This window comes from Barbatula barbatula (genome assembly GCF_947034865.1).
Source record: "Barbatula barbatula genome assembly, chromosome: 4".
Lineage (NCBI taxonomy): Eukaryota > Metazoa > Chordata > Actinopteri > Cypriniformes > Nemacheilidae > Barbatula > Barbatula barbatula.
Genome location: NC_136768.1, coordinates 8,052,317 through 8,076,672, shown reverse-complemented (window position 1 = coordinate 8,076,672; position 24,356 = coordinate 8,052,317). Strand labels below are relative to the sequence as shown.

The 24,356-nt window shown below is 41.0% G+C and overlaps 1 protein-coding gene across 2 annotated transcripts; it reads left to right on the top strand.

Annotated features, from left to right (window-relative positions):
• Positions 1-184: 184 nt before the first annotated feature.
• bltp3b (bridge-like lipid transfer protein family member 3B) lies at positions 185-24,186 on the top strand. 2 transcript variants are annotated; one of them, XM_079455031.1, is made up of 22 exons: positions 201-434; positions 7,706-7,868; positions 10,030-10,068; positions 10,287-10,378; positions 10,485-10,674; positions 10,760-10,900; positions 11,032-11,202; positions 11,365-11,545; positions 11,627-11,710; positions 11,789-11,935; positions 12,643-12,752; positions 13,110-13,251; positions 13,347-13,540; positions 14,296-15,677; positions 16,848-16,996; positions 17,744-17,880; positions 17,972-18,122; positions 18,198-18,236; positions 20,808-21,064; positions 21,176-21,287; positions 21,506-21,672; positions 22,239-24,186. In XM_079455031.1, the coding sequence occupies exons 1-22, from the start codon at positions 391-393 to the stop codon at positions 22,377-22,379; spliced, it is 4,233 nt and encodes a 1,410-aa protein (XP_079311157.1). In that variant the 5' UTR covers positions 201-390; the 3' UTR covers positions 22,380-24,186. The 2 variants fall into 2 exon arrangements, with proteins under 2 accessions (XP_079311158.1, XP_079311157.1); XM_079455032.1 differs by lacking the exon at positions 18,198-18,236 and having other exon boundaries at positions 185-434.
• Positions 24,187-24,356: the final 170 nt, after the last annotated feature.

Genomic DNA, 24,356 nt, shown 5'->3' with positions numbered 1-24,356 from the left:
CAAAAAACGTTGGGTCTCTAAGTTCGTATTCAATTTATAAATGTGCTATTTCGCATAAATAAGAAAAAGTCAAACAAACTAAATCAATAAATAAACATCGGACACTTCCGTCAAACAGAATTCTGATTGGCCAGCAGCAGTAAGACGTGCCTCGTTTTCGCGCGGTGCTTCCGCGCATGCGCGCACTCCACAGTCGCGTCACTGCGCATTCAACATGGAACCGACGGCGAAGCGGTAGCGTCCTACGTCTCTACGAGTCATGTTTATATTCGCCCCTCACGATTTCACATTTCCGAGAAGACGCTCCGGTTGACCGGAGGACACCTACGATGAACAGCGTCCGTCATCTAACCCCCGTCCTCGGATAAGCGATAGAGAGTGAACGAGATCATGGCCGGTTTGATCAAGAAACAGATACTGAAACACCTCTCCAGGTCAGTGACACCTTCACGGGCTTCACGCGCGTGTCAGTACGTGCTCCAGATCGACTGTCTCTGGGTTGATCGTTGTTCTGAGACGTGCTGATGTGGCTGTGGTGGATGACACATACGTCTGGATCATCGCCGGGCTTGTTTGACAGCTTGCCAGAGTGTTTATATCACAACATGCGTTGGGTGTCACGAGCTAAACGAGTCCGTCTGCTCTCTGGTCGTTTAACGTTGCATGTTGGTTTCCTTATGAAACGGCGTGATTTCCGGTGACAATATAATGGATATGAGTTGAACGCACACTTTTCAGAGCGGAAATTCACTCCTTGTTGTGTTCGGATAGATTAACGTTACAGCGTTCGTGGATTTCCTCAATGTTAAGATGACAGCTTGACCCCTTCTAGCCTTAGGGAGATAGGCTTGACCCGATAGAGTTCAGCTGATCATCAAACTGCACTAGAAACAAATATCTCCTATTTATTTGGTGACATTCTTGCTTTTTTGGTGCTTGTAATAAAATATATTAAGAGTCAGAAATTGAAAAAAATGCCTCCTAACTGACCACTGACCTCAAAGTCACCCCGCTTTGTGTCTAAAGTGGTCACTGCCCTGGTGTAACCCCAGCGCAGACGACCCTTCCCGGAGCTGGAAGCGTCTCTTGAGTTTGTACCCGGTCAGATCAGTTCAGTTTGTTGTGAAAACTTGAGCCAAGTCTGGGTGGACTGTAGGCTGAGGGTTTGGTTCAACGAAAAACGCTGTTTCACCATTGCGGGCGAGTGCACATTGTGCCAAATGGTTTCACTATTGTGAGCCATTGTTTTGGCGGTTCTTGAAGCCAACCTTTCTGCATTATTTATTCTCTCTGTAGAGCGAGTTCAGATGAAATGGGACACCTGTTCATTCAAAATGACAGAGGCCACTTGAAGCTCTTCATTCTTGTACGTTTGTTAAACATTAGGTCAGGTCCACGATATTGGACGGATAATCAGTTTGGATTATCTGGAAGCCCCGAGGAGCTCTGTTTGGAGCTGTAGGCAATTTCAGTGGAAAGAATCGCGCCTGGCCTGTATTTCCAGTTTGTGTACCCTGATTTGGAAGAATCACACAACCTCTGTCTTTCTCAATATCTTTTAGTGAGTTCTCGTGGTCGGTTGGTATAAAATGAGGAGTTTAGAATTAAGAAATACCTGATGCCTTAAAGTGATGGTTCACCCCAAAATGAAAACCTGTCATCACTTACTCGGCCTCTTATCATTTCAGACCTGTATGACTTTCTTGTGCAGAACACAAAAGAAGATATTTTGAAGAATGTTGGTAACCGAACAATGGCGGTATCCATTGACTTGCATTGATTTTGTGTCCTATAGAAGTCAACTGGTTCGACATTGTTCGGTTACCATACAGGTTTGAAATGATAAAAGACTAAAAGAGTAAATTATGACAAATTTTCTGTTTTGGGTGAACGTTCACTTTACCATTAGTGATTCATTTCTTCTTGTTGGGGTTAAAATTAGATTTTCAAACAAACATGTAGGAATCTAACTTTATGCTTATGACACTTACTGTAAGCTAAGTTTACTCAATGAATTAAAACATTTTTAGTAAGTGTAGCATAACCGACAAAAGCATGTTTACAAATATTTATAGTTTTTTGTATTATTATTTTGTATTATCTAAAGCCATCCGGATAATAGTGTGCCTATCTACAGTCTCTTATAGAAAAAATACAGATGGTCACTCTTCATGCACTAAACAGATTTTCATCAAATCAAATCCTTTCCAAGATGAGATGGTCACTACCCAATACCAACAGCGTCCGACTAGCAAAGAGCAAATTCTAGTTCTTGTCTGTGACTAACAACGTATTGACTACTTAAAAATGCCCTGCACATACAGTGATATACGTTAACACAGGAACAACACTTCTAAAGACTCTTTAAGTGAAAGTACGAAAGATCAATACGCACATGCACAATCTAACACAGCAATCGGGCTAATAACAATTAAAACTGAATACATTCTTTTCATAAAATACCATTAAATGTGACTTTTAGGATTTTTGTGAGATAAGCATAATGGTACTTAATATGCTGATAACTGTTTCTTCCTGTTACTCACTCAAAACAGAACCAGGACGCTTATTTTGTTTCAGACTTTAAGCTTCAAACAAACTGTTGCATGAACCGAAGTGAAACCAGACGCCTCTCATTGGATTTTCCCTTATTGTTTTGGCCTAACAACATTGAGCCAATCTCATTTGTTCACACACATAATATTACATTACTGCACATAGCTTGTTGTCGATTTTGCCATAGACTTGCTTACAGCAGTAAAACGTAGTCATTTAGGCAGAGGGTCAGAATGCATTGCCGTTTCTATATGAAATATATACAGCTGGAACCTCGAGGGTAGCTGTACTCCGGCCTTAACAGATCCAGACCTCAGAGAAGTTCATTAAATGTTTTATTGGGCACATGCCCAGTAGGTCTTTTTCTGAGAGGCAACGCAGAAGGCTATTCTTGGTCTATTGTGTGGGCTGCTTTATGTGTTTAGATAAAGATAAGAGCAATAACAGCTTTCAAGAGAAAAGGCCTCAATGATGTTTCCTGCTGGTTTTTTAATTCTGAAAATGATGCTATCACCATCCGGACCTTCCTCAGCTGTTCTGTCTCTCAGAACAACTCCCATCGGATGCGATCGTTTCAGAATGGGCTTCGTTTATCGCTTCTCTATTGATCGGGACTTGTCTAAAATATTATGCGGACACCCACACTGTAAAAAATCCAACTTGCAAAATGTTCTCCCTACAAAAATAAATAAGTAACTTGTCGAAATGCCTTAGAAAGTGCTGGCTTAATATATGCTTTAATGTCGCTGTTACTGTTAGTTATCTGTTTAGAGTTTTTTTTAAGGGATAGTTCAAAAATGAAAATTCTGTCATCATTTACTCACCCTTATGTAATTTCATACCTTTATAGATTCCAATGAACACAAAGAAATATATATAGAATGTTCTGGGACATCATCCAGTACCACTTCCACTTTTTTTGATTTGTTGAACAACGAGATATTTTGAAGAATGTAGGAAAACAAAGCGTTCTCGGGCACCTTTGACTACCATTGAATTCTTCCTACTATGGTAGTCCATGATGTCCCGGAACTGAAAATGATTAACCTTCTTCCAAATACCTTTCTTTGTGTTCATCTTAACAATGTAATTTTTACAGGTATGAATTTTCATTTTTGGATGAAACTATGTCCAATTGTAGAAAGGGTTTTAATTAATTAAACCAATCAATATTCTCTATTTATTTTCCGCCTACAAAAAATACTTTGTTCCGTTTGTTGTTAGTTAAACTTAAATGTTGTGACAACTAATGACTTAAACATACATTGTTAAGTTGTGTGAACTTCAGTCTCTGTTTGTTGAGTTGACTCAAATAAGTGCTTGTGATAGGTTGCCTACTTGACTTATTATTTTAAGTTGACTCAACACATTTTTTTACAGGGCAATGGATGTTCGAGACGGGTGTATAGACACTCTGTACTGCTATAATAATGAGACTTGTGTTGAGAAGAAACTCCACAACTGTGTCTTGTCCCAAGCTATCGGCTAGATGCTGGGCTGTATTTGTTTCGGTGTTTCTCTGTGAGTAACAGCTGCGTTTAGGCAATTCAGAGCTCTCCTTTCTGTGTCCTTGGTGTAAATGAAGCATAAGATTAGTATACTAATATATAACTGGGGCATAATCTCATTTAAGCAACTTGTTCAGGAGACGCCCACATTTTGAAACCCTTGGGGCATAGAATACACAGACAACTCTGTGGTCATGATTTCATATATATTGTATTGTAATATGTTCCCATCATATTACTCATCTGTAAAATGTTTTGCAAAATACATATATATGCAGCTTGTTTAAATAAGTCAAATGTACTTCATAGAGCACCATTGACCGATTGTGGCGCAGCCATATAGTAAACTATAGGCTATTGTCTGTTTTCTGTATTTCTTTGCCTGATGCAATACGAGGAGAATCAGCACAAATGCAGTCTTACAGTAGACATTTTGTCATAGAGTAAAAGCAGACACTGTGTGTGCATATTGAATTAAGCTGTGAATTATGTCATTATTCTTACAGATAGTGACCGTCTATGTGTGTAAAAATGGTCTGTCTTAAGCCCCGTTCAGCCCGCCAGCCCCACCCAGTGAAAAGGAGGCGATGTCATACATTTCAATAGTAGCCTAGCGACATCCAGCGACACGAATGGTAGTCAACAAAGTTGAGACTTTAATTTGCGTCTTTAAATGGGTCAAAAGTTCTGGAGATTTCTTAGAGAGATGGAACGCCACTGGCCAGTCCTACGGTAAACCACCTTGACTTTCTATATAAGAATCAGTCAGTAACGGCAATATCTAATTTCGCAATAATGCAAATAGTTCTCACCTGACCTTTCAACCTTTTCTTGTCACTCTTTAGAGACTTTTGTAGCGTGCATTCTTTTGATTTCACCGTTATAACCCATTTAAAGCACGTATATTTCCTTAGAACCAAATAAAGACATTTTTGCAACAGTCATAGTAAGATGTGACCCATGTTTAGTTGAACTGAGCCCACCTGATGTCACTCGGCAACTGCCGGAACACATCACTTTAGTATTCTTGGGACTGACCTGATACCTGATATCAGACACTGAAGGTAGGCATCTGAATAAATATTTAACCGTTCCTAGAGCACAGCTATGAGATGTGAAGGCCAGTCTTTGATGTGGAACTGGGACGTAATAAGGAAGTTTGCCTGTTTTTTAACACTCTTGTCTCATATTTTATTAATTTTCACACACTGAGTTATGAACAAGCCCACGCAGGACTCAGCACAGCGGCGATACAAAAATAATTCACACCAGAGGTCTGGCGGGACTCTGTCTGGAAAAGAAAATTACGAATTCTCTTCTCCACCACCATCCCACCTTTTCCTATGTATCCATCTATTCTCTATATGACTAGCTGGACCCCATCTCGAGCCAAAGACAAGTGTTCAAGCTGTGCTATATGTTGAATTCAACACAGTTACACCCAGTCAAAACATTGATGTGTCAAGGAGCAATTTTGGACCAATGAAATTGCAATGTGGGTGAAGCAACTAGCTGCAAAGCCAAAACCAAATGATTAATGTCTTTGCGCTTGTCAAACTGGCCTGCGGTATAAGCAAAACTCCAGATGATCAGTTTGCAGGTTTTTTTATTAGTTACCAGGGTTGTGAATTGGCACCAAATGAGCTATTGCTGTGCCATACTGCTCGACCTTTAGACATTTACTTTCCTTTTCTGTAGGAGCACAAAAGCTGTGAACCCTCCATTATCTCTTCTATCTTTAACCATTAAACTGAAGTACAGTGATTTTTTTTCTAGGTTCCCAAGCCATTGTTTACTTCATCACAATTCTCAAGCTTTAGTTTCCCTGTGTAGGAGAGGTTTCGAAATCACTAGTATTTTGTCCATGTCTACTTGAGGGTAGTCGTAATATGCTCCTAATATGTAGCTGTTAAGTTTAAAGTTATAGACCCCTTTTGCAGCGACGTCGTATTTACATCACGGCATTCGCTGGAGGCAAAACAGGACAACTGGAGGCAGTCAAAACAAACCAGATTCGGCAACTTAAGGAGTTTAAAATCTAATTGTGATGTGTTGTTTAGTGCCACAATCGCCGGAATACAGTCTCCAATTTGATATTATAACACATACCTGCTCTGCTGCCATTGTCAAACAAAAACATTGACAACCGCTGTAGTTAAACGCAGTAAAATGAGCGGACTGAACAGAAACGATCATGAAAGATTGTCGCGTTCGACATCGTAACACTTAAGACAAAAAACACTGTCCTTTGTTGGTGTGGCTCATGATTTGGGTATGTGTCTAAAAATATCTGGCGTATGCCCAAATTAGAAACTGGGGAACAAGGATATTTTTCACGTAGCGTTAACTTTTGAACGCAAAGGGTAACTTGGTTTGTTGTACAACTTGCAGGCCAGAAACTAAACATAAAAGGAAACTGTTTGTCATCTCTTTTTCTTTAGGTGTCACAAGTGCATTAGTATAAAGGGAGAGGGAACAGTGAATAGGCTCATGTTATGTGTCTGGTAGGTGTAGATGTCAGGCCACTTAAGTGGAGGTAACCCTGTCGGTTCGCCTCGGGATCCATTGAGTGAGAGCATACAGGTCGCCCATGCTCCTTGCGTTAAAATTACGTTTTTAAAATATAATCGTGGTCCTAGACAATTAATTTTTAAAACAAGCAAGCAAAACATGCTACCTAGCATTAGTAATGCGGTCAGGGGGATCTTTCTGCCTCCAGCAAAAGTTGAAAACTGTCTTTTTACCATGACCCCAGTCCTCAATGGTAAACTTATAATAACGATCTATAATGTCAACTGTATCGAGTCATTTGACTTCAACGCATGTTGAAATAATTTTGTAAATCGAGCTGCAATTTTATGTTTCGAACAGAGATGGCGATAGATGGTCAAAAGTTACAGATCACCGCTGTAATTACATTTGAATGTTATAATCACACAAAGGGATTAACCGGCCAACTAAGGGTGTTCTCTCAAAGACAGATTACACCATGTCTGGGACCTAATTACACAGCTAACTGAATCTCTCAAGAGGAGACTCATTTATAGTTCAGCGCTAAGCTTAAACTGTTTCAAGGAGAACTATTCCCATTTCCCGGCCTTTGAGCCTCGTAAGTGTTATTGTGTTTTTGTTGGGCTGAAGGGGGCTGTTGCTTATAAATGGAATGGATAAACTAATGTCCATCTTCATGACACAAACATCATTGTAACAGCATTAACCCTGGCGAGATCTTAGCACATGCTTTTCCACACCCAGAACAATTTGTGTCATCCGTGCTGAACCGGCTGAAGGAAACGATAACAAATGGACGATTCTTTATCAGCCTCTGTGCTGAGTGAATTGCCCTTGTGGGAACACTCTTAAACATTAACTGAACGATCCCTCATGGACCATCAGCTCACAAACATAAGGTCATGGCCATAGATTTGACTTTGTGTCAGGGGCGTGTGTAACACGCCTTCCAAGATCACTAGGAAAGATTTTACACATATGAACACACTGCTCATGGGTTGGGTGGCTGGCAAAAACATGACAGCTCACCAGTCTGCTCACTTGCAAATTGTACAGTCTTTAATCCATAATGGTAAAGTATAATGGCCTGCTAACCCTCCATTTTCTGACTTATTTCTCTCTCTCTACAGGTTTGCAAAGAACCTCTCCCCAGATAAGATTAATCTGAGCACCCTAAAAGGGGAGGGCCAGCTCACCAACCTGGAACTGGATGAGGAGGTTCTGCAGAACATGTTGGATCTGCCCACATGGCTCGCCATTAATAAAGTTTTCTGCAATAAGGCCGCCATCCGGGTAAGAGACGCCCCTGTATCATTTATCTGCTCCCTAATAACATCATCGATTTGAGCTCCACTGACATCATAATTATAGGATCTGGAGGCAAGATAACTGAGCACGGTTTGGGTTGGCACACTTAGGCTGCATCCACGTTCGCGCACTAGCTGGCCCATATAGTTTGCATTAAGGCACAAAAGTTTTAAGTCTTAAATAACACTGTACACAATGTGCACTTCAAAAATTATGCACTCTACCATCTAGTGTAGGAATTTCAGAAGGGTAGTATTGTCCCAATCGGAAAACTTAGCGGTTTTATACTAATTTGAAGTGTCAGGATAAATTATGTCAGTCGCATAACACAATGCGTGTCAATAAAAATATATTTTCCCCAAAATGACTTCAGTCACCATCAGATTCAGATGCAATTCTTTTTCTGTTTAAATTTTCAATTTGAATACACTACTCTCACCATTTGGTATAGAATAGTGCATAAGTGCAAAAATGGTTGGTGTGCAGTAAACCAATCAGAGTCTCATCTTACATTCCCTTTAAGAGCCAGTTGCGCTCGGGCCATGGCATGGCTTGCTATTTACAAGGCAGCATTTGCAAGAGTAAAGACTGGACGCTGCTCCAGAGAGGAAACGCATCTGCTCGTGCGTGAGGTTAAAGCGTGCGAGCAGACCATCTACAGGACAAGTGGGATTTTTTATCTTTATGTGACGTTGTAATCCATTTATTTTAAATATTTGGCATTTTTGTGTGCTGCTAAGCGTTCCTCTGTGTGTAATAAGCAGAATGCATGTGCGCTGTGCACCCTCCTATATGGGCATATTACTATTGCGCTCTATAAATAACAAAAGATATTCTGTAAAAATTCAAATATATCAGTTTACTCAAAATAGAAATGCGCCAACAATGTTCCTAAACACACCTCATTTTGAGACCAGCATGCCCATGGAAGCACAAATGGGCGAAAATGCTTTTGCTATGTAAACAATGTGGCGCAGGACGTGCAAATGAAAACTGCGTTGAGCTGAAACGTGCAAAAAACGCCCGGTGCTGCATTTCACCAAGTGTATAACAGAACCCTATGACACAATGTTCTTTTGGCACAGTTTTTCTCATAACACTGACCGGACAGTCACAGAGAACATTGAGGCTGCTTTGAGGCGTGCCTGACATTTATAAATACTGTGTGTGTTGCAGGAGCACTAGATCTTGAGATGATTCTCTCTGCTCTTGATCTCTGTCACTCTTTCTGCCCCCAGTAGTCCTCCCATCCCTCAGTTTTTTTATACATTTTCTATTAGTCAGGTGCCGTTTGCCCGGCCTCCATTCCTTCCTAAAGTACAGAGCCACATCTGTCCAACGAAGCCTCAATGGAAGTCATTGTGTTTATTGATTGAACCTGATGCAGAGGGTCAGCGTGGCCCCTGCGGAGCGAGCTGATTGGTCGAATAAGCTCACGCCTGTGATATGAGTAGCAGAGACACTGGAAGGGGTCAAGAACATTGTGTGTGATGAACTTTACCAGGACAGAAGTGGGAAAACAATGTGAAGGACTTGAAAACTGTCTTTTTTTTCACTCCTGTGTTTCTTCATCTCTTTTAGTTTTACCTTACTCAGACTTTTAGAATCAGCCTTGTTGTAAATTGAGAACTTATACGTCATAATATCAAAGATCTGTCAGATGCAGTGTTTGTCATACTAAGTTTACATCACTAGATTTAAAGATAAACAGGAACTGGTCAATTTATGAACATAAAAGGGAGGACCACTTTGTTTGTGTGAGGGCATCAACAATGTATCCAAATCTATAGACAAGTACTTCACGTCTCTACTTTCATTTCCCCATGTCTTTATATCAGACTGTTATTATAACTTTTCTATATTCTGCGCTTTAGATATGTGTGTGTGTGTGTGTTGTCCCCGTCTGACTCTTTCTAAGAAGAACACAGTGTTTTTCATCTGGCTGTGCTCCAGGTGTCTCTGAAAACCCCCTGACGCAATCTGGAAAAAACTACACGCACACACACACACACACACAGAAACCGAAACTCCTTGCTCCTCGAAGCTGAGGACATACCAGAGAATTATCATTTTATAAATTATTTTCTAATTCAACATGTGAACAAAATCGCTGAGGGGAGGTGTTGTTATTTTTTGTGTGTTTCAGATCCCATGGACCAAACTGAAGACTAATCCAATCACTCTGGTGAGCATTGAAAAGCTTTTAAAGTGTCTTTTTTAACGTAGAAAAAATATCTATTTAAAAAAGGTATTTATAATATATATAATTATCTATAATTAAATTTTTTATGACTTTGAAGCTACATGATAGTAAATCCATTTAATCTGACGTCGTGGCTGTGATTTCAGGCAGATTCATGTACCGCTGGTTAATCATTGCTACTGTTAATCATTTTCTTTCAGTCTTTGGATCGAGTTGTCATGGAGATGAGCACCTGTGATGAGCCCCGCCCTCACAATGGTCCATCACCCATAGCAACAGCCTCGGGTCAAAGGTTAGTTTCATTTTATTGGCTATAACCTTATCTTGTAGCATTTAATAAATCCCTATCTTCTCTCTCTCTCTCTCTCTCTCTCTCTCTCTCTCTCTCTCTCTCTCAGTGAATACGGTTTTGCAGAGAAAGTAGTCGAGGGCATCTCTATCTCAATAAACTCCATAGTGATTCGGATCAGCGCCAAAGCCTTCAACGCCTCTTTTGAGCTCTCGCAGCTCCAGGTCTACAGCGTAAACACCAGCTGGTCCACCGGGGACCTCCGATACTCACGCATCCTAGACCCCACTCGTGGAGAGGTACAAACAAACAAACTTCTGTAGTGTTATTCTAGCCTTGAAATGTTTGATACCATGGTGACAACTTCACTATGATGTGTTTCAGATCCTAACATTTAAGGAAGTGAGCTGGCAGATGATCAGAATTGAAGCGGACGCCATCCAGGGCACAGAACACGAGGTGGTCAGCGCCCCCATTCGCCTCATCACCAACCAATCAAAAATTAGAGTTACTTTAAAAAGGAGGGTAAGGATATTACAGACATTACAATAAATCATTTCTACTAGTTGACCAGAAAGGTAGTTGACCTGAGTGTGTGATGTTTATGGTAGACGCTGTTGTATGAATTTTGCGGTTTGTGTCTGTGTTTTGGACAGATGAAAGACTGTAATGTTGTGGCCTCCAAGCTGATTTTGATACTAGATGACCTGCTGTGGGTTCTGACGGACTCTCAGCTCAAGGCCATGGTGCAGTACGCCAAGTCCCTCAGTGAAGCAATGGAGAAATCAGCCGCGCAGAGGAAGAGCATGGGCTCTGACACCACGCAGGTGTGTATTTGTGAGGGCATCGCTTGTCTTTTTACCACCCCACCACCTTTTCTAGACGTCTACACAACCTATTTTGAGCTTTCTCTTTCAGCTTAAATTTAAAGTTAAGGGGCGCATTGTACCTTTCTGAGCTTTAGGAAGATTTTAACTTTGTGTTTTTAGGTAACACCAGCGCCCCCCTCGGCCCAACAGGTGCGCACACAGCAGGCTTCAGCCACGGCGGATCAAAGCGCCTCCATGGCGCGGCTCTTCAATGACTTTGATGTTCGTGAGACTTCACACCACCTTCAGATCACACACCTGGACCTGCACATCTGTGACGACACTAATGCCAAGGACAGAGGTACAACATACCAACACTTAATGTTGTTAACTCTATAATTTGGACACAAAACGATTACAGCGAAATCTTTCTTCTCTACAGGGATTAATAAGAGATTAGAAAGTGGGGCCATGCAGTTGTCTTTCAGTTCTATAACGGTAGACTACTATCCCTTCCACAAAGCTGGTAAGCTTTAGAAACACATTTGATACTTTTGGTAACCAGGAAGATGTTAAGTTGACTTGATGCCTCAATGTCACCTAGGTGAGAGCTGTCTTCATTGGATGCATTACGGGGAAGCCACAAAGGCCCGTGAGACCTGGGCTCGGTCTCTTCTAGAAGAGTTTAAGTCCAATGTGGAAATGCTTAAAAATGCAGTCAGCGGCCAAAACCAGAGCTCTCCTCAGCATGGTGAGACCTTCCTGCCCATTAACAACTGTATTCTATGTCTGTCACTAAAAAGCTGAATTGATGTTCTTATTTTATATTCTTTCTGTGACTAAAAAACTGAATTTGATAATAGGTGCTTGTCCACCATTTATGGATCTATCATGAAAATGTGCGACACTTTATTTTAAGGGCTCTTCACAATGTCTGGAGAGCACTTTCACTCGTCCACACATTTGATTGTATGAGTTTCCTTCTTCTGCCAAACAAAAGAAGATATTTTGAAGAAAGTTGGTAACCAAACAACCCATTGACTTCGACTGGACACTATACCACATTTCTCAAAATATCTTCTTTTGTGTTCTGCACAAGATGGAAAGTCATACAGATTTTAAATGACATGAGGGAAATTATTTGACATTTTTTTGGGTGAACTATCACTCTAAGTATGTTCTGGCAGCGGTCAAGAGAGGTTTTGCGTAATGGGTTCTGTGTTCTCAGTCCATCAGTCGATTGTCTTAGAAGCGCAGGGTGGAGGGATAATGGTTAGGGAGCTGGACTCAGGCCCAGATGGCTTGTGGCCGCTCTCCCCCACGGCCAACTGCTGCTGGTGTCTGGAGACAGGTACCTCCCGGTGTGCGTTTGAGGTGCCACACACACATGGCTGAGGTTTGTGCAGAAGATCGGTTGTTTTTCTCTTGTCTGAGTGTTTGTGGATGTGTCTTCCAAAGGTAAGATCTCCACCGGCTCTAGCAGTTCCTTCTCACCCCCGCCTGCACCGGGAACACAGCTCGTGTCCAGTTCGATTGTGCTGCGGATGGCGGATTTCAGCATCTATCAGGTCAGTGTGGAAATACACACAAACGTGTTCTTAAATTGCAAATAATCTCGTTTTGGAGCAAGGAAGTTAAGTGCTATTGACAGTTTTTGTGGCATCATGCTTGACCACAGAAAATCCTTTAGTAAAGCAAAATATATGGATTGTAATGCACTTATGGTGAAAATAAACTTGCCTATTCTTTCTGTGGGTTAATAACTAGAAGTGAATCTTGTTAAGCATTCAAGCACAAGTAAGCTGTATTGTCTTTCTGCTATGTAGAGAAGTATAAAGGAAAAAATGTTTTGTGTAAGAGACTTTCATATCTTTCATATGATGTAGAATAAAGCTCTACAAAACATATTGTTTTTATTGCAAAAGGTTTCTACAGCAGACCAGCCGCGCTCCAGCCCTCAAAGCATGATCTCCTGCAATAAGAAATCTCTTTACCTCCCTCAAGAGATGCCTGCCATCCATGTCGAGTTCACGGAGTACTACTTCCCAGATGACAAAGACTATCCCAGTAAGACTTTCATGCTTTGTTTTCATACACCTGTCAAAACTCTGAGTATTTACACCTCAAGCTTTGACTGAATGTCTGAACACTCTTTTCTGCAGTTCCCTGTCCCAATCTGTACGTGCAGATGAACGCTCTACAGCTGGTGCTTGATTCTCGAAGTCTAGTTTGGCTCAATCTGTTTGCGTTGGATCTTCGGCAGAGTCTGGAACAGTTCATGGAGCTGTACAAACTCAATGACTCCCAGAAACCAGACGAGCATGTGGACATCAGAGTGGACGGACTCATGCTGAAGGTGTGAACCATTTTTCAGTTAATTTATTTAGCGTCTCTATTTTTATTTTGCTTTGATGCAGCTTTACATACATATAGGAACAAAAGAGAAAGATGGAGTCATAAAGACAGAATAAATGTAATTAGAATACGTGATTTTATTTCTCAGTACATTATATAATCGAAGGGTAACTTCGACATAAGTTTGTAATCGGACTGTTCTATTCTTAGTGCTAGGAAGCTCAGTGTGTATCAGTTTTCATGGGATGTATATTAGTAAGAATAACTGGAAATATTGCAGCCTCTAAAATTGTAAGCGGTTTCTACAGTACTGTGTGTAGAAAGATGACTGAATTGATGACAAATACTTCAAATTTATCATCAGAATCAGGCATCATAAATACCTGTCAGTTTATCCGAAGGCTTGTACTTGCATTGTTTCTTCGAGAAAAGAAAATGCTCAACTAGTTTTTTTGACAAGTTGACCATGTTAAGCTCAAGAAGCCAGCACGTTTAAAAGTGTAAAGTCAGAATTCATGGAATAGCATGTTACTTCCGCTTTAATGATTTAAAGCAGTGATTCTCAAACTGGGGCCCCTAGATGGTTCTGGGGTTCCATGAAATATAGAAATGTATCGTCAAATTGGTTGAAATATCATTATATATGTTAAAACAAAAAACAAAAAAATGGGAACTGATTCCTGACCGGTGTTGTTTACATCTTACAAGGTGGTCTGTGTGTCATCTTCAATACATAACTTGTTTGTTTCTTTGTAGCTGGTGATCCCTGCTGACCATGAGAAGAGTCAACCTGACCAGCCTCGCTCTTTATCCGTGCAAACATCAGAGATGGTGGCATCAAATACACGCCACTCTTCCAGCTGCACTCGGTCCAGTCTGGAATCCCTCTTGCAAGCCTTCCAAGAGCAACCCTTCTTCACCTCCTTCTCTCCCTCATTTCCCCGTTCCCCAAATTCCTTCCCTGTCCTTCATTCTGTCTTCCAGCGCCACGCCCATGAGCAGGACACTCGTGTTCACGACGTGTACCGTGGCTTCGCCCCGCTGTCCCTCTCAGCCAACGCCCTCAAAACACCAGCAGCCACCGACCTATGGGCCATCCACTTTTCTCAATTCTGGGTGGACTACGAAGGCTCCCGTAGCGAGAGAGGTCGTCCAACACCCTGCGTGGACTCCTTCCCCCTCACCCTTTGGGTATGCCAGCCAGCCCGCTACGCCAAGTACCAGGAGAGGCTGAAATCAGACGTGGGGTCAGGGAAGTTGACCCGCAGTGAGTCGGCCGAGATGGCCAATCGGCTACAGAGGAAGAAGCTTCTCAAGGAGTACTACACCACTGATGCATCCGGCAGCAGCACGCCAAGCAACGGCCTCCACAAACCCCACTCGCTTGAAGGCTTATGCAGCCACACCTCTTCATCCCTCGCTTCTTCCTCATCCTCTGCCAGCGAAGTAGACATGCAGGTGCTGGTGCATGTTCAGAAGCACCTGAGTGCTCAGGTGAGCCACGGGCAGTACGTGTTTCTGCTCCGACTACAGAATGCTGTGAAATCTCTTCAGCGCACTTTACAACAAGATCTGGAGCAGTTCGGCTCCAACCGCCAGGGCCAAGGACAGCCCCTTAGTGCTTGCATAGGGGTGCTCATGAAAAGTGCAGAGGTCGCCCTTCTCCTAAAACCCATCCCTCAACCGGAATCAAGCGCAAGCCCCATGAACTCCGACATCTCCCCTTCGGAGAGCAGAGCCACTCTTGAGGCAGGTAGTGAGGGGAGCGAGGGGCCCGAGAGACCCTCGGCTCCAGGCTTTGTGGATCAGATGCTCTCTGCAAGTACAGAGTCAGGTCCACATGTTTTAAATACATCTCCTCAACTTGCTTCCTTGTCCGCCTCTCCTGCTCTGAGAAAGGTGTCTGTGGAGAGGAGCGGCATAGCGTCCGGAGGGAGAGTGGGGTCTGAGGAGAAGAAAGATTTAAGAGAAGGATCTGTTAATGGGGAGAGTGGCAGGACTGAAGCAAAAGGGCAACACAATGAACCGTCACAAGCTTTACAAGGTGGAACTGGGGTGGTCGATCCTCTGACTGACAATACCTCCAGAGAATGGAATGATAAGAGTCAGGGAAGCAGGCTTCCTCAGTCCGTGTCCAGGTATGACATCATTTCCTGTTATGGTTTTGAATACTGATAATGTGATTGGAGGTCTGTCGCCATGTACCAAATGCTGCAAGTACATACTTCAGTACTCTAATACTGAAAAAAAACAGATTTGGTTTTACATCGTTGGCACTTATTAAAGTTGTTTAATGTTTGTATTATTTATCAGTGTTCAAATTGCAGTCCTTCTGAAACCTTCAGGAAATAAATAAAACACTGTACTTTTAGAAAATTAAATACTATGTTGTCAAAGTTGACAAGGACTTTTTAATGGTTACATTTTAGGTAATGTGACATACATTTTCATTTATCTTTTCTGAAGATATAAGATTACAAAACTTATACATATATAAAATAAACAGCTTGACAATGTAATCTCCCACAGTCTATGCACAAGCACAACGGTTCTAAAAAAGTAGTAACCACAAAACACAGAAATATCAAACACTTATAAATCTCAAAGATAAATGAACAAAGTCTTTCTTTTTTACAGAGAAATGCAACAAAATACTCTGCATAGCATGCTGGGAACTGTAAATCCTCTGCCCAGTTTCCAATTTGGGATATCAAAATAAATTGAGATTAAATAATAACATGCTTGATGAGTATGTGTGCACTTGTGTGTGTGTGTGTGTGTGTGTGTGTGTGTGTGTGTGTGTTTTGGTACCCAGTGCACAAGCCCTTCTGTTTCCTCTTTCTTTGAACATGACATCTGAGTGTGTTTGTCTCAATCTTTTTCCTGAAGGAAAGGCAGTTTATCTGTGGTCTCTGACCTCTTATCATCCACGCACAGCAGGTCTACCTCCTTATATTCCATGTCCAACATGTAAGAAACCCTCTCTAGTGCCATTCGTGCGTGAGATGTCAGTGGACCATATCGTGGTGTTGTGATCGTGATCATTTCACGCTAGCTCGTTCCTTGATTTTTTTTGTGTTGACTTTAAATGTGATATTTGAATGCTGGACATTAGCTGACTCTGTATTTTTGGGTACAGTTGTTCAATTTCACTCACATTGAAAGTAAATAAACCAGTGTTTTGGATATTCTACCTCAATCTCTCTCTCTCTCCCTCTCTCTCTCTGTCCTTTTGTTACTATGTACTACGGCATCAATGTGCCATCGCACTTAATGTTTTCTGTTTTGTTTGTGTGTAAACTCTGCAGCGGCCGCTTGATTCAGGGCAAATCTCAGTCGAGTCTTTCTGTGACCTATAAGAACATGAAGAAGAGTCCCTCATTACAGTCTCTGGACGATTTCTCCATAGACAGCTACCTGCTGGAGGATTGTGACACCTACAGCCTGCTCGAGAGAGGTACACTAGGATATTTTTGACCAAAAGGTGGCGATATTGTAACACCCATGGGCTTGCGTGTCGCATCTTTGTTCCATTCCAACCTTTTTCCAACCAGACATTCATTGCACAGATTTTTTATTGGAAGTCTTTACAAACCTCCGTCAACCACAGATGATTTTTAACGTCATGCTGACGTTACATTTTTGCAGTGACGGTGATGGACAAATGCGGTTTATTACATTTTGATTTATTAAACAGTATCATTAGTTCATGCATTTGCTAACAAGAACTAACATTAACAACACCTGCTGTTTGAACATGTTAAAACCAATGCAACTGGTAGTTGTATATCTTAGTTCATTGTAAATGATGTTGACAGATGTAACTTTTGATAAAAATACATTTTATACTTCACTTGAACTCCTTTTGAAAAATGCTCCGGTAGTAGTGCTTATTGTTAGGCTATGTTAACTAATGTAGTTCACTAAGGTTAACAGATGCAACCTTATTGTAACGTCTTGCTGCCCTTTACTACAGTTATAGCTAAAACAAACATTGTCAATAGTCATCAATACACAAAAAAAACATGCTTACTACGCTTTTACCACACAAAAACCCATGCTTACTACACCACATATTTGTTAGGGTGTTAATGCTAGTTTGGCTTTTTTAACGTAGTTTCTATATTTCATAATAACTCAACTAACTCTAATAAAGCAAGAAAATCTGTAACTCAAAAGTGCGTTTGTATGTATTTTGTCATAGATGATGTGTCAATATCTGGGTTTAAAGAGGCTACGGAAGGCGCAAGTGTGATTTTGGCTCAAGAGGCAGATGAAGCCCAGTCACCTGATGCCATTAGCGCCGCTTCCCAGAGCATCGACGAACCCACAAAAGACCTCGTAATTACTTCTACATTTCTGCAACATTTCACACAATCACTTTTTTCTAAAGCAACCGTAGAGACGCGTACAATGTGTGTTTTGTTTCCAGGTGTCTGTTCTGGTTCTGAAGGTTCATTCAGTCTGTTGCTCTCTGGATCTGAAGGGAGATGACACAGCCGTTGCTCTTGAGGTGGGACGCATCAGACCCCATCAGCTTGGCAACATCAGCTTGCGGCAGTATCTTAGCAACCGCAGCCTGGGTAAGACTGATTGACGCTTGTCTGTGTCTGTGTGGCGCCGTTACACCTAAATATTCACTGTGTACATTTCTTTAGGTTTAGTCACAACAGCGACAGCCAATCAGAGCAGCGAAGGTATTACTGGTGTGCTTGCGTGTATGCTTTTGGCAGGTTGAGTGCAGTGTGTTTGCATGAGAAGTATGTGCGGCGTGATCACTCCCTAGTTTTCTGTGCTTTATTTGATTATACTATTAAGGGCCTGGTGTATTTTACGTAACGTCAGAACGTATGTGTAATGCCCTCACACCAAATTTATGTCACACACCTCGTGTGAACGTAAACGTGCATTGAAAACCAAAGTGCTTTTTGTGTGTAGGTTTGTGTATATAGTTTTGTGTATTTACTGCAGTGGAGCATTTTCTGCTCAGCTTGCCTTGGCTCACTATCTGCCCATTCCCACCTTTAGCTGCTCTGGTTTCGTGCTTCTGGCTTCGGCGTTTCTTAGCTGTCACATCCCACTGGTTTCTGCGGTAATAGAACTGCTGGTTCAGGACACGTTGAACACACACACTCATGCACACTCATGTATCTGACCTGTTTCAGTGCTTGTGCTGCCTCTCTCCTCTCAGAGGATTAATCTTAAGCTTTTCCACACTTGGTTTCTTCCGAATGATTCTGCCAGCTGCTGTGTTTTTTGGGTTAGGTTTTCTGTATTTTTCACCTGCTTCCTTTTGTCTCTGTTTTTATTCTCACTTTTTATTTGAGTCGGAGCAGTTTTATTTTCATACGGCAGTGAAAGTTGCTGCCTTTGCACCTTTAATACAGAACTGTTAAATGATCAACCAGCTATGAGTACAGGAGGGATCACAATCTTATCTCTTGCTGTTATGGTGGTAAAGTATAGTATGCATGAATGTACACATAGAGAGTGCTCTATGAAGAGTAGTATGACATTCTTCATGCATATGCTTAAAGCTTCGTATCCAAACTAAAAAGACAAATACTTAAAGCAGTATGTAGACACAGTGCATTCTGTTAAACACAAAATAAGATATTTTGAAGAATTTATGACAGCATACAGTTCTGTAGCACCTTTGACTACCATTTTAATGTTTCCTACCATGGTCAAAGGTGTCCCATTGTTCTTTTTGTTCAACAGCACAAAGATATTTATACAGGTTTGAAACAACTTTTTGGGTGAAGGATCCTTTTAATGCTGAATTCCTTAACTTTTGCCTCTATTTATGGGTAGTTGACAAATATTGACAAAGCAAAAGTGTAGAAAAAAACTAACAAATATGAATGTATACATAAGTGACAGTTTGTAAATTTTTGCTTTGTCACACCACAGGGCACATGTAGGGTTTATTGGTCAACTACCCGTATCCATTTCTATTTACAACATCAAATTGCAGGTTACTTTATGTACTTATATTTTTGTGGTCAAATCGTATTAAATAATGATAGCCAACTGCTTAAATAATAAACCATTATTATAAGCTTGCCTATGCAAATCAAGGTAAGGTAAGGAATACTTGCTCAATAACAATAACTTTGCTCAATAAGCTTTTGTTGAACTTCTTACCGTTTACATGAACACTTAACACCTTTATCCTGAGCTTACAAAATACCACTTGAATAAGAAAAGAACGTTATGTTCCTTTAAGATCATGTTTTGCTACCATATTTTAAATCTGGAATAAAAAACAACATAATACATTATGGTAGAAATTGCACAATTAATACAATTAACAAAATACAATTAAAATGTTTTTACTGCTCCTTTATGAAGTTTAACATATGGAATATGGAAATCAAATTATTATATTTCAATGACACTTTAAAAATAATATATTTCTATAAATGAGTCGTCCACTTCAGAAGTATACATTTAACCTTTTTTCATTTAATGACTAATACTGTCCTCACAAATCTAGTTACAGACTTAGTCACCCATCGTCGCTTTATTCCACCTTCCCTGTCCTTCACAAATTTCTAGAATTTTGGACAATTGGAAAGAAATTTCAATCTATATTGTTTATTTGCAATTTAAACATCGTCATCAAGTCTAATGAAATACCAAAGATATCGCAGACCTCTTTCACGAGACCCTCGAGACCACCAAACTGCACTGCTCAGATTGCATGTGATGTCTCCTTTCTGCCCTCTGCTGTGGGAAAAGATTTCAATGAATTTCAATGAGATTTCCGTTCATTACTGCGGGCATTGTTGCAGTGACATTTTGGATCCAATGCATAATTTAAATGTTGCGTGTCGATGTTTTGGATTTACCTATTTTTAGACGTGGGCCCGTCTCATGTGTTCTGCTTCGCGGTCTGTGTGCAATGGGACCTTCCACTCATTAGCGATCTGTTGGTTCCCTGCATGACTGTGTTGGCAGTCATGCGTTGTTGTGGTTTTGTTGTACAACAATTACTGTGTTGCATGGGATACTTGTTTCCATCACGTGGATCTTCATTAGTGTGTGAATTCTATGCAATGGTTCCAAGCCATGTAACATTGCAGATGTTGAAAACCTTACACTTATAGTAGGCAATGAATCAACCCAAGTGTTTGTCTAATGTCAACATGCATTGACACAGATTAAGTGAAGCATCGCACAATACCCGGTTTAAAAACGCATTTCTATCTGAGACCATTTGAAAACCACATTGCTCAATCTCAAATGGCGTCTCTCTCCTGTAGGCTCCGGGTCAAAGTCGGACCCCAACCTACTGCTGTCAGATCCTGAGGTGCAGGTGAGGCTGGATAGTGGTCCGGGTGCAGCGGTTCACTCTCCGCTCGCTGAACAGAACGGCTTTCTGCAGTGCCGAGTACAGGCCTTCAGCGCTGACTTCATAATGACATCACTGCGAAACCTCGCCTTCTTCCTGGAGGATGACTCCGCCTCCCAGGTCCTGCCTATGGAGATCACCATCAAAGATACACACGTGAACCTAAAGGTAGTCTTACACAAGATGGTGCTCCTTATATTTCCAGCGCTCCAAATATGTCGCTCGCTTCTATTTGAGTTATGATCCTCCTATATTCACTAATATGTGAGTTTTATTCAGGACGATGGTCCCCGAGACAACTCCTCTGAGCCAGAGGCCACGCCCATAGCTGTGCATATTCACAATCTGCTCATCCATCGTCAAGATGACGGTTCATTCAGCATTGGAGGAGGTTATTATTTCAATATTTTCTTCCTTCCTCACTCTGTCACGAACTGGAATTGTTACTTAGCTTCTTTCCGTTCTTTGAACACCCCTGGCACATGCATGCACTCTTTCTTTTTTTTTTAACCTTGATGCTCTCCCAAGTTTCCTAGTATTTTGAATGATTTTGAAATAGGATTAAATGCATGTTCTAAAAGAACCCTCCCCCTTTCTCCTGTTGGACAGCTGAGCGTGCTGCGGATTCAAAGCTTCAGAAGGCGGGGCCTGTGAATGACAGCAGGCTCAGTTCTGTCCCGGAAGTTCCTGTAGATGTGGCCGGTGAGCCGAAAGCCACTCAGACTGCACCTCTGTCACCCACAAGCCCCACCCCCTCAAACCCCCTCAGAGAACAGGTACATAAGTAAAAAATTCAGTGCTGTGTGGAGTATTTATGTGTGAGCGGGCATGATGCGACTTATGTATATATGAAGGTGCCAGTTTCACTACTGTGAAAGTTTTCGCTCGTAATATCTGTTCACATGTAAATACGGCTGCTCTTAAAGGGATGGTACACCCAAAACACTACTTTCTCTCATGAAGCTTAAAACACAAGTGCTTTTTTCCTGAGTGGGACATATCATTTTTTTCTTTAAATGAAAGAGGATGGTGACCAGCAGCTGAAGCTCCGAATAGGTCCAAAATGTTCTACTAAGGATGCATGAGCATTTGCTTGAGATACGGACCAAATATTTTACTTTTTTACTGCCTTTCAGACATGAGGTTAATTAAATTGGGTAAATTGTCCCTTTAAGAAACTATCTATTGCGATGCAACAGAATGCCTATTGTCTATTGGTTTACTTCTAGTTCATGTATCATCAGTTAAAGAAAGAAAATATTAATTCAATCCAACAGCGTAAGACCATCCATACTCATAAACAATTTGACTTCCAAACTAATCATATTTTTTATCCACCCAGCTGCTTATAGAGGAAAATGAATCCTTGAAACTAGAGCTCTCCAAGGCCAAGATGGCTCTTGCAGAAGCCCAGATGGAGAAGGACTCACTCCAGCATCAAATGAAATCTCTCAAACTCACCAGCGGGGGCAGCAACAGCTAGTGGCCTTGTGTACAGCATGCGTACAAGAATGACACTCGCCACAGGGGGGCATCAGAGTGCTTGGAGGGTCCTGAAGAGTGCTAAAGCCTTGGACGAAGCTAAGAGGAGGCTGTGTGTGATCGAAGGCTCACCTGACTAAGGATTTAGACTTTGCGACCCGTGGCTCTGCTATAAAGAAAAGTGTTCTTTACCATAGTGTACATACATAGCTTTAGTATCAAAGAAAGCCAGCAGAGTTTCATTTTCACAGCTTACTTGTATTTTGTTGTCAGTTTGGTGTCTAAGGGAGTGGGCCGCACAGCACATGCACCTCCCTCCGAAGATGTCATGGGAAAATCGAATGGAGTAGTACACACAAACTTCGAACCATTTGCAAGCAGTGTAGGAGCACATTCCACCCTTGACCTCTGACCCCAGGACAGTCTTACATACACAGAATCGGGATGTGTGATGCTGAATGTCATATCTTTGGAGGAATGTCTTACAAAAACATAAATTTGCACTGTTCTAAATTTTCATTCAAAAGACTTAAAAGAACTTAGCCCTCCATAAATTTGTGTTTATATACAGTAGGGTAATTGTGACACGCAAGAATGTTTTTTTTTTAAGTGCGATTGAGTTTGCGCGTGGGCGGCCTTTTTTTTACATCCCATTGTTATATTGTCAATCTTAAATGAAAGTGACGTAATCATTTATGTTCGTAAACACACAAACATGGGACTTTAGTAGAGATGCACAAGTCGTGTTTTTGGTACTGTGTGATAAGAATGTGTTTTGCAGTGCAACACTTTGATATTAGTTCAGTATTTGCGACTAAATGCGCCGCCCCATTTCACATTCACCCTTCTTGCTGTTTGCACTGCAACAGTGATGTTTTTTTCTTATTTCAGAGGTGTTTTCTGTTTTGATGTCACTTAGTTTGAACATGAGATTTGTAAATGATGCTTTTTCATATTGTTGAGCTTCGATAACCAGCATTTCTGCACAAAAATGACAAAAAAGGACGTCGGGCCAACAGCCCAAAACAGATGCATGGTGGGAAATCGCACTAAAAAGTTTGCATTAGTTAATTGTTGTTCATGGTTTTTCTTATTCAGTTATAATTTAACAGTAAAGGGCTTGTTTGTGCGATGTAATACGCATACAGCGGCAAAAACCTCATCCCCGTTTTTTTCTTTACCTTTTTGTCTCTCTTTCTTCTCACCTTACTTGTTTCTTTCTCTCACTGTTTTAGGTGCTCAATCAGATACCATATTTATAATTTAACATTAATGTAAACATAGCAGTCTACAGTCTATTCAGTGGGTAGCCTATATAAGGGTAACCTGTGATACTCATTGAACAACATTTTCTAGCCTCACTCACATGATATCTAGACTAATTTGTATATAATTTAATAAACCGTTTACCTTTTATGTCTGAACAGTGGCCTCTACAAGTGCCTATGACTGCACGTGTTCTCCAGAGGTCCTGCTTTTTCATAACAATTATCTCTTTTTCTTACAGTTTTCTTTCATGCCACGAACATTCGTCTGAAAATGTCTTTGATGTTTTTTTCTTTTAAATGGAAAGCTGGATTGCATATGTGTGATTGCAGAAACCGTAAAATTGCAAATTGCTTTCTTCTGTAGTCAGCCACACCCCAATGCCACATTAGTCCCACTGCGTTATGGTATAGACACGCCCCCTTTGCGTTGAAGGTCAATCTTTTAGCACAAACGATGAACAAGCAAACTTGTGAAATTATTATTTGTTGTCTCTGAGAAGCTGAAGTACTGAGACAACTGAAATAAAATGCTAAAATGATGCTGTTCTTCGTTCTGCATTCATTTAAAGGTCTCGACCGTGTAATGTTTTGGTGGATCTATTGACAGAAATGCATTATAATATACATAAAACTATGTCTTCAGGGTTGTATAAAGACCTTACACAATACAGCGTTATGTTTTTATTTACCTACATGCACTGCGTTTCGTG